At 28.3% G+C, this 10,600-nt stretch overlaps 2 protein-coding genes across 2 annotated transcripts in view; one reads left to right on the forward strand and one right to left on the reverse strand.

Moving 5' to 3' along the window:
• Positions 1-1,935: 1,935 nt before the first annotated feature.
• LOC140920123 (uncharacterized) lies at positions 1,936-2,828 on the reverse strand. The gene is made up of 2 exons (XM_073367453.1): positions 2,685-2,828; positions 1,936-2,601 (listed from the first exon to the last, which is right to left on the reverse strand). Exons 1-2 carry the CDS (start codon positions 2,826-2,828, stop codon positions 1,936-1,938), a joined length of 810 nt encoding a protein of 269 aa, XP_073223554.1.
• A 6,932-nt stretch (positions 2,829-9,760) lies between these two features.
• NAC35 (NAC domain-containing protein) overlaps positions 9,761-10,600 on the forward strand; it is a 3,105-nt gene continuing 2,265 nt past the window's right edge. The window contains exons 1-2 of the mRNA XM_004498490.4: positions 9,761-9,862; positions 10,070-10,286. Coding sequence (XP_004498547.1) covers positions 9,857-9,862; positions 10,070-10,286 — 223 coding nt within the window. The 5' untranslated portion in view covers positions 9,761-9,856. The remainder of the gene's footprint in view (positions 9,863-10,069; positions 10,287-10,600) is intronic.

The raw sequence follows: 10,600 nt of genomic DNA on the forward strand, positions 1-10,600 counted from the left end.
AGCTAAAATTATTATGGAATATTATAGCGGTTTTATAATAGCCACAAAATATGTTAAGTAGCAGTTGTAAATCCTCACGAATAACAACAACGGTTTGAACAACATTTTTTTTTATAGAGAATCGGATCGCAACACTCGACCTAGCAAAGATTATTGAATCGTCCCAAGCTGGAAACGCCTACGGTTCAAATCACTCACATTTTTACATAAGATAAAGAAATAAGAAAAGTTGAGTTAAAAAATAAGAAAGAAAAGTGGATGAGAAATGAGAGTTAATTCAACATAAATGATGTAATTATTTTTAAATACGAATTACTATTTTATAAATAAAAAATTAAATAAAAAATTACTTTAAAAGACTATGACATGTGTATTTTTAATTAAAAAATTGAGTGTAAAAGTTATACTAATCATGTATACTCAAACGAGAAGCAATTCAATACTAAAATGTAGAGACATATTGTTGTCAAGAATCATATCCCATGCCACCCGACATATAGATGATTTCTCCATTCTCTCATATATTTTAATAATTTATGAATCATCTTTCATAACATGTAAACATGACAATTGAGACTAGATTTTTCAAAGTGCAAGAAAAGAAAGCATTAGATTATGATTGATATGTGTATAAAACATTTGTGCAAGCTCCAAAACGCTAATAAACCGAGAATCTTTCCAATACATAATATATCTAACCTACCATTGAAAAAAAATCAACAATTAAAGGACTTAATGCAAGAAAAACTCGTTACCCCAAACAATTTTGTTTTATAAACAAAATAAATTGTATAGAGTACACAAGGTACCCTTAACCAATTATATCAAGGTCAACATAACCACTTTGTAATCATATTAAAGGTCGTTAAACTAAAGTTTTTATGATGAACCTACTTGTATTTTGAAAAGGTTCAAAAATATCATTATATCAACTTGATAGTAGTGTGATTCAATGAAATAATAGAGTAATAAAAGATAAAAGTATGGAAATCACACAAAAGAAATATCATGGTTTACTCAACATAGACTAATCTAGTCCTAACAACTTGTGAGATTTTCACACTTCATTATACATTTGTATTTTCTCAGTCTCAACAGGCTCCCACAAATCACTTAAGTTTTCTTCCAACTAGGCAAACTTGATAATGTTTACAATAATGATGATTTGTTTTAGATCTGATCACAACACTATTATTGAAATAGACTGAACTAAGAACACACTCAAAATTTTGATCCTAAAAAAATATGACAAAGAGTAGTAGTGTGTTTCTTAAAAATTGAAGAGACCTTTTATAGCTTTTTACTTAAAAAAGTAAAATATGTTTGATTGTAGTCTCTTGGAGATTGCAATTGGAAGCACTTTCTATTTATAGACTTATGAAGACTCCTTATTGCTTAAACGCCATCTGCAATTTGGGTAGACATCGTCTTATTTCTTGGCAATCATCCTCTTATTTGAGGATGCTTATGAACATTATCTGCTTTAACTGAATGTGTTCTCATTAGAACAAAGACATCCTCTTTTGTTATGAACATAGTATATGAGCTTGATCATCCTCTTGACAGCTTGAGATAATCTATCATGAGTAGTAAAGTAGGATCAATGAGTTGTCATTTGTATTTGTAGTGTAGAACATTATTTTATCAACGTCTTCATGTTTGAATGTTCTCAACTTTGAAGAACGTGCATGAGTATGATTGAAAAACAAAATCAAATCATCATAAATAGTGAATTTGTCTTTGCGTACGCGAACAATGTAAGTTTGTCTCTTTCACAATATTCTTTTTATTCTTTGAGTCATATGATATGTTCTTTTATACCACGACTCACATTCTTTTTATTTGAATAATAAAAGCAACATTCCTTTTGTTCTTTGTGTCATATGATTGTCATCAATGAATATCCTCATTTCTTTAATTAATAAAACTAATGATTTACACTTTCAATTTTGAGGATGACGTTTCAAATGATTGAATGCTTGATAACAACACGAACATTTGATTTGCTGTCATGTTGGTTTGGAACACCAAACCTTTTGTGTCATGATAAATTCTACATTCATTTGACTTCATTAGTACAGCCAAACCTCTTTCTTGCAGCTGCCCAACACTGAGAAGATTATTCTTCAAACCGGGCACATAATAGACATCACGTACAAGGTGATTTACTCCTTTTACAGTCAACCGAACACTTCCTTTTCCAACAACGTTCATACTTGCATAATTCCCAAATCTAACCACCTTATTGAACCCTTCTTCTAACTCACAGAAGAGTGATGAATCACCACACATGTGATTACTGCACCCAGAGTCAATGTACCACTCAACATTTCGATCATCTTCAAGCGTGTCAACATACGCCATTAGCACCATCTCTTCTGATTCCTCCAAACCAGCATAGTTTGCTTGGCACTCGTACTGGAAGTGTCCAAGCTTATGACACTTGTAACACTCAACTGTTTCCTTACTCATTGGTTGGCTACCCCTGCCTCTACCTTGTCCCCGACCTCCTCGGAAAGCAGCTCTTCCTCGTCCCCTTCCACCATATCTTTCTTCATGAGTTACCTTCAAAACATGCTCATCTTCTCCACTTCCTTTGAACTTTTGCTCATGAACAAGCAGAGAACTTTGCAAGGCATCCACTGATAGCGATCAATGTCCTTGGCCTCCTCAATGGAACAAACAATGTAGTTCCACTTCTCAGCGAGGGTTCTCAAAATCTTCTCAACGATCTTGACATCATCCACATCTTCCCCATAATTCCTCATGTCGTTTGCAACCGTCATTACTCGACCAAAATAATCAGTGATCGATTCACCCTGCTTCATTGCTAAGACCTCAAAATCTCGGTGTAGACGATTGAGCTGAGCTCTCTTCACCCGAGCATTGCCTTGACACTTCAACTCAGATTGTTGGATGCAACAAGAGTTCAAGAGAAAGCAAAATAACAGTTCTGAGAATTACTCATTTATTCCTTGTGAAAGTGCAACTAATAAATAGAAAAGAACAAATGTGCCATAACAGACTACAGCCCACGTTCTAGCTAGAATTAAGGAAACAAACTTAGACTACAAACTTGACCAAATCAAATAACAAACAATGCTAAAAAACCAGGACACTTTAAACTAAGCCTTATCAACTATATGGTTTTTTTTTATAAAAAATAAATATAAAATGACTTTAAAATTTATTAAACAATTACAAATAAATTTATATTTATCTCTCTTCAATAAAATATATAATTACTTTCGAATAGGATTACAATAAAATAATTAATGGTATATTAAAAAATAAAAAGTGACACTTTTTTAAAATTTTGTTGTTATGAATGTGATAGATAATTAATACGTGTCGAAGGATATATATGTGATTAATAATGGCATATATGATTGATTTGTATATGTTAACCTACTCTTACAAAAATCCAATTACAACATGACAAAGTACAAAGTCTGTTTTTGTGATCATATTACAAACTTTAGCACTTTGTGTTTCATCGGTGGCGGATCCAAAAAAACTTTGAAAGGCAAAAGAAAAAAAAAAACTATAATACCATCATCAAAGAAAAAAAGTTCCTTTATAAAATATGATGTATTTTGTATCATTGCGTGTGTTTAATGTTAGACGAGTCATAAAAATTACAAGAATAAATAATTAAAATTAGTAGTACCAATTTGTTTTATTTTATCTCTTATATTTTATGGTCTTGCTAACATGTATTTTTATTTCAAGGATTGAATACATTAGTTCCAAAAAAAAAAAAAACAAGTATACATTTGATACCATAAAATGTGTCATTGGAGCATAGGTTAACATTTATCTATAAATTTTACATTTATTTTCTAGCAAAAAATTGAATTAGAGGACAACAACTCATTTTTATGGAGATAAAATAAGAGTTATTATACTTTTCAAGTCATAATATTTATTTTCTTTGTGGGGGCAATAGCCTTATACAATGTTGTACATAGATCCACTATTGGTGATAACTAAGTGTTCTAACAACAAATTAAATTGTAAAAAAGTAATATAATCTAAACTTGAAAGGTAAATTGTATAATAAAAAAAAAAATATAAATTTGGTTTGATATAAAATATACAAACACTCAGAGATAACTTTGAATGTTTAATTTTTGATTCGAGAATTAACCTCTTAATAGACTTAAAGTTTAATTTGTGAGGATATTTTGTGGTGTCTTCTAGAGGTCAAAGAATCTAACTACAATTAGTTAGAAGAAAAACAAACAATTTTGATCATACCGACAAAACCCTAATTATTTTTGTTTACATGAATATGAGAATAGAGTATGCATGAAGCTTAAATTTTTTATTGTGTTATAATTTTTAAGTAAAGAACAAGTAGGCCACACCTGTCCATGCATTTGTCTTCCTCTACTTCTAGAATCTTTATGAACTTGCATAATTGCTTGGATGCAAACAATAACACCTAATATTATATCCAAATGATATCCGTTGAAAAAAATTATAACTACAAGTTTTTTTAAATAACAAAAAGCAAATTTAGTTGCAGTTTTTGTCTTTATTTCTATTTTGTTTTATATCATGGTTTGACTAATGTAAACTGAAAATACAACATTGAGAGTGAGAAAATATAAACTGAATTGATTTTTTTTATGGTACTTCTAAAATATGATGGAATATGCCAAGTGGTGTATATATAATTTAAATTCATTGAATTAATGTATTTATGTTCATTCCTATATTTATTTTATATGTTTAAACCATTATACTTCTATTTTATGTGTGACGGTGTATGAATATGTATATTTTTCGACTTACTATTGGATTCAATGAGGTTTTGTATATGAGAATTATATAAATGATATTTATGTTAGAAGCAAAATCACAAATCAAATTTATTGAAGATAAATAAATAAGTTAATTAATGTTTAATCATGATTCTGATTGTGTTGCTATTTAACGTGTGTTTTTTAGTGTATTAAGTAATCAAGTACACCTACACAATAATCAAGATAATTCCTGTGTATAAAAGAACATTCTGGTTTATAAGAATATCAATCTAGACAAACCAAAATCATTTTGGTTCATAAGAGCACTAATCTGGACAAACCAATAGATCATTTTAGTTTTTGACAATATCATTATAATCAATCAAGATCATTATAAATAATTCATTATAAAGATAAAAATGAAATGAATCATTTCCCAAAATGCATATCTTAAGTAAAACGAATATCAAAGCAACTTAGAATAATGATCAAACCCAAAAGGTTAGCTAAAAGAAGCAAATTAAGCAACATCAAGAACAATAACCAGATTAATCTCCGCTTATGAACAAGTACAACTAAGACATCACTGATGAAAATGACATTAATGTTGCACCTTTTGCAGAAAGTCCAACTTGTGTGCAAGACAGAAAACTAACACCAAACAACTGTTAAAGATCTCAGTCATAGTATTCATTCAAGCACAAAGGAAGAACGTTTTAGATAAAATAAAACATGTGTTTATTAACTATCACTTTGAACAACTGGATCAATAACGGCTATATGCATTGTCTTTAACTTTCATCGCGTCTATAAAAAGAACATCAAGGTGAATACAACAACAAGGATTTTCACTGCAATCAATTCATCATTAAAACAATCATACTCCAAAAATAAATAAATAAACTCTTAACTTCAATTCTCTTGCACTAGATTCAATGATCTTTTTATTGAGTTATTGGTGATAATCAATCTCAAACAAGTGTTGAGTAGATTTCAATTCTACAATTTTTTTTCATAATTTCATTTGAAACTCAAGATTATTTCTTAAAGACAGTTAGAGTATTGTGTAAAAATCAATTTTTTTTGTGATTAAAATGTTGTGTAAAAAATCCTTTTTGAATTGAAATGTATTTGTAAAAAAAAATTTAAGGTTGAAAACTGAATGATGTAATTGATCAAGAAAAAATTGTGTAAAATCAAGAATGTTCTTCTGTGAAACACATTAGTGAAAAACTCACAAATTGTGAGAACTAGATGTAGCCTACCATCGGTGAACTAGGATATATCATTGTGTGATTCTATTATGTCTATTTTTTTATTATTTTTCGCTCACTATCATTAATCACATAGAAATAATTTATTTCATTTATTTTTTACTAACAAAAAACGTTCTTCAAATTTTCATAAGTAACTAAAATTGATCTTAAATTAATTTAAATTAAAAACATAAATTAATATTTTAAAAAGAGAATCACAATTTAAACTTCAATTTCTTGTAATTGATATTATTACTTCAGTTTATATATATGATTGTATTTTAAATTTAGATTCATATTTATTTTAATAAACAACTAATTTTTTTTAAAAATGCAAACCAAAAAAAGAATATTTTTACGGCCGTCATCAACCATTTCAATAGTTTTAAAAATAATATGCTTCAAAGTTTATGGTGATAACAAAATGTCACATAATTAGCGTAGCGGCAACAATTGGATATGACATAATCTAATTTTAGCTAAAATTATTATGGAATATTATAGCGGTTTTATAATAGCCACAAAATATGTTAAGTAGCAGTTGTAAATCCTCACGAATAACAACAACGGTTTGAACAACATTTTTTTTTATAGAGAATCGGATCGCAACACTCGACCTAGCAAAGATTATTGAATCGTCCCAAGCTGGAAACGCCTACGGTTCAAATCACTCACATTTTTACATAAGATAAAGAAATAAGAAAAGTTGAGTTAAAAAATAAGAAAGAAAAGTGGATGAGAAATGAGAGTTAATTCAACATAAATGATGTAATTATTTTTAAATACGAATTACTATTTTATAAATAAAAAATTAAATAAAAAATTACTTTAAAAGACTATGACATGTGTATTTTTAATTAAAAAATTGAGTGTAAAAGTTATACTAATCATGTATACTCAAACGAGAAGCAATTCAATACTAAAATGTAGAGACATATTGTTGTCAAGAATCATATCCCATGCCACCCGACATATAGATGATTTCTCCATTCTCTCATATATTTTAATAATTTATGAATCATCTTTCATAACATGTAAACATGACAATTGAGACTAGATTTTTCAAAGTGCAAGAAAAGAAAGCATTAGATTATGATTGATATGTGTATAAAACATTTGTGCAAGCTCCAAAACGCTAATAAACCGAGAATCTTTCCAATACATAATATATCTAACCTACCATTGAAAAAAAATCAACAATTAAAGGACTTAATGCAAGAAAAACTCGTTACCCCAAACAATTTTGTTTTATAAACAAAATAAATTGTATAGAGTACACAAGGTACCCTTAACCAATTATATCAAGGTCAACATAACCACTTTGTAATCATATTAAAGGTCGTTAAACTAAAGTTTTTATGATGAACCTACTTGTATTTTGAAAAGGTTCAAAAATATCATTATATCAACTTGATAGTAGTGTGATTCAATGAAATAATAGAGTAATAAAAGATAAAAGTATGGAAATCACACAAAAGAAATATCATGGTTTACTCAACATAGACTAATCTAGTCCTAACAACTTGTGAGATTTTCACACTTCATTATACATTTGTATTTTCTCAGTCTCAACAGGCTCCCACAAATCACTTAAGTTTTCTTCCAACTAGGCAAACTTGATAATGTTTACAATAATGATGATTTGTTTTAGATCTGATCACAACACTATTATTGAAATAGACTGAACTAAGAACACACTCAAAATTTTGATCCTAAAAAAATATGACAAAGAGTAGTAGTGTGTTTCTTAAAAATTGAAGAGACCTTTTATAGCTTTTTACTTAAAAAAGTAAAATATGTTTGATTGTAGTCTCTTGGAGATTGCAATTGGAAGCACTTTCTATTTATAGACTTATGAAGACTCCTTATTGCTTAAACGCCATCTGCAATTTGGGTAGACATCGTCTTATTTCTTGGCAATCATCCTCTTATTTGAGGATGCTTATGAACATTATCTGCTTTAACTGAATGTGTTCTCATTAGAACAAAGACATCCTCTTTTGTTATGAACATAGTATATGAGCTTGATCATCCTCTTGACAGCTTGAGATAATCTATCATGAGTAGTAAAGTAGGATCAATGAGTTGTCATTTGTATTTGTAGTGTAGAACATTATTTTATCAACGTCTTCATGTTTGAATGTTCTCAACTTTGAAGAACGTGCATGAGTATGATTGAAAAACAAAATCAAATCATCATAAATAGTGAATTTGTCTTTGCGTACGCGAACAATGTAAGTTTGTCTCTTTCACAATATTCTTTTTATTCTTTGAGTCATATGATATGTTCTTTTATACCACGACTCACATTCTTTTTATTTGAATAATAAAAGCAACATTCCTTTTGTTCTTTGTGTCATATGATTGTCATCAATGAATATCCTCATTTCTTTAATTAATAAAACTAATGATTTACACTTTCAATTTTGAGGATGACGTTTCAAAAACTTATTTAAGTTTAATAAAAACATGTCTTACGATTAATACACTAAAAAACACTTATTAAATCATTTAATCAAATCATTATTAATTAGATATTTATTATCGTTAAAATATTTTTATTAAAGAATTTTGTTTCAACACCATCTATCATTCCTTTTTAACGAGCTAGTCACAAGTGGGAAGTTTCCAAAGCACGAGTCTCAATCCAAACACACTTGTACTTTGGAGGTAACAATTGTGTGCCATAAAACATACCATTCCTTTTTCAAATTAGGATCAATAATGTTCACATGCAAACTATCCTTCATAGTGTTAAAGCCACCAATTGTATCATAATCCATTTCCGCAGTTGATCACTCCAAAATAAATAGCCTCACAATGTTCTAATTGAACACTAACATTCTTTGGGAACCAAGCACAATCATCATCTATCCCAAAGACAATAAATAGATATATCTCCACCACAATGAATCTTTTGGCTTGATTATAATTAGGGCATCTCAACACAAAATTTTATTAGGAAGAGAGCCATACATATCTAAGTTTCATATCTCCTCATATTGGATCCCACCAGCAAGCAATGGAACTTAAATGGAACAGAGTCAGATCCATCTTGATTAAAATGGCATCACAAGTGTAAAAAAAACATTAACATAATTAAAAAAAGTTACATCTTAATTAAAAAATAAGAAAGATTAAATTTAAATAACATTATCATAAAATATTATTATTAATACTTCTATTTTCTTTTATCAAAGTCTTGGTTTAGACTTCCACAAATCAATGGTACCTTGTGCAATATTTTATATTCTATAGTATATTGTCTTAAAACATATATTGATTGGTTTTATAATTTTAGTTCTAATTTTTTTTACTAAAGTTATAAATTTTTTATAATGTCAAATATAATTTTATTCAAAATATTTAATAATCATTACTCTTAAAATATAATTTTTTCGTGCTTAGCACATATCCAAAATCTAGTATTTACGTAAAAGTTTTAGAGCTCTTTTTTTATATACTAGCATGATAATTAAATTCGAATTCTTCATAAAAGATGAATAGCTATTTCTACTATGATTCTAAATCTAAATTTATCAAATAATCGTAAAAATTAGTGTACCATTCGTGCTCACTTAAATAATATTTTTTTTTGCTTATAAAAAAAAAGTGAATTCAACTCACTAGGTATCTTTCTTGGAAATTACAGCTGTAGTTCTCAAGTTGAAGGTAAAGACCCACATTTGGTGAAAACTTCACAAACACACTTGACCTTGTTTTCTTCAATGACTTTGTACTTAGATAAATTCTTCATGCATGGTGATATATATTAATTGCACTTACCCTCAAATAAGTTAGCTCCTATAAATCATCAAAACGATAACCAAACAAAGAGTTTGTCTCTCCATGCAAGTAAGCAAAGTCATCAATATCAAATACATGCTCAAACTTTTGCACATAGCTTTTCTTTATTTTTATTTTTTATTTTTGAAATATTTATTTATAAAGCCTTATATTTAATTTTCTTAACACTTTATACACCTTTTAAATTTGGACAAAATTTGAAGCTCATAAAAACAACAAATATTTGTACATGATGACACTTTTTGTGTGTTACAGAAGAACAAAGAGGTTATTAACAAAGAAGGGAAGGGGATGGAAATTGAAGGAATTCCTCTTGCAAAAGAGGAAACCCTACCTCCCGGTTTTCGATTTCATCCGACCGATGAAGAACTCATCACTTACTATCTTGTAAACAAGATTTCAGATTCTGATTTTAGTTGCAAAGCAATTGGTGAAGTAGATCTCAACAAATCTGAGCCATGGGAGCTTCCAGGTTGTTTATTAAGTTTCATTGAAAATATATATGAACTTAATTTTTTGATTTTTTGATTTTTCACTTTTTTTTTACTTTGGCTTGCTCATTTATCAACCATTGATATTAATAAATATTTGTTTTGTTCATCTACTTATGTTCTTTTCTTTTCATTGTTGTTTCTATAAAAACAATAAATTAGGGTTTTTTCATGATATCTCTGTTGAATATATGAAATTATATCTAACTCATAAATTAACTACAATTTTTATGTTATATATATATATATATATATATATATATATATATATATATATATATATATATATATATAT

Source organism: Cicer arietinum, chromosome 4 (assembly GCF_000331145.2).
Source record: "Cicer arietinum cultivar CDC Frontier isolate Library 1 chromosome 4, Cicar.CDCFrontier_v2.0, whole genome shotgun sequence".
Classification (NCBI taxonomy): domain Eukaryota; kingdom Viridiplantae; phylum Streptophyta; class Magnoliopsida; order Fabales; family Fabaceae; genus Cicer; species Cicer arietinum.

Bases quoted from the DNA above. Each gene is read 5' to 3' on its own strand.
- LOC140920123 (XM_073367453.1), bottom strand. From the start codon at position 2,828: ATGAAGCAGGGTGAATCGATCACTGATTATTTTGGTCGAGTAATGACG. The intron at 2,602-2,684 runs GTTTGTTCCATT...CATGAGCAAAAG, and splicing joins CTGAGAAGTGGAACTACATT to TTCAAAGGAAGTGGAGAAGA.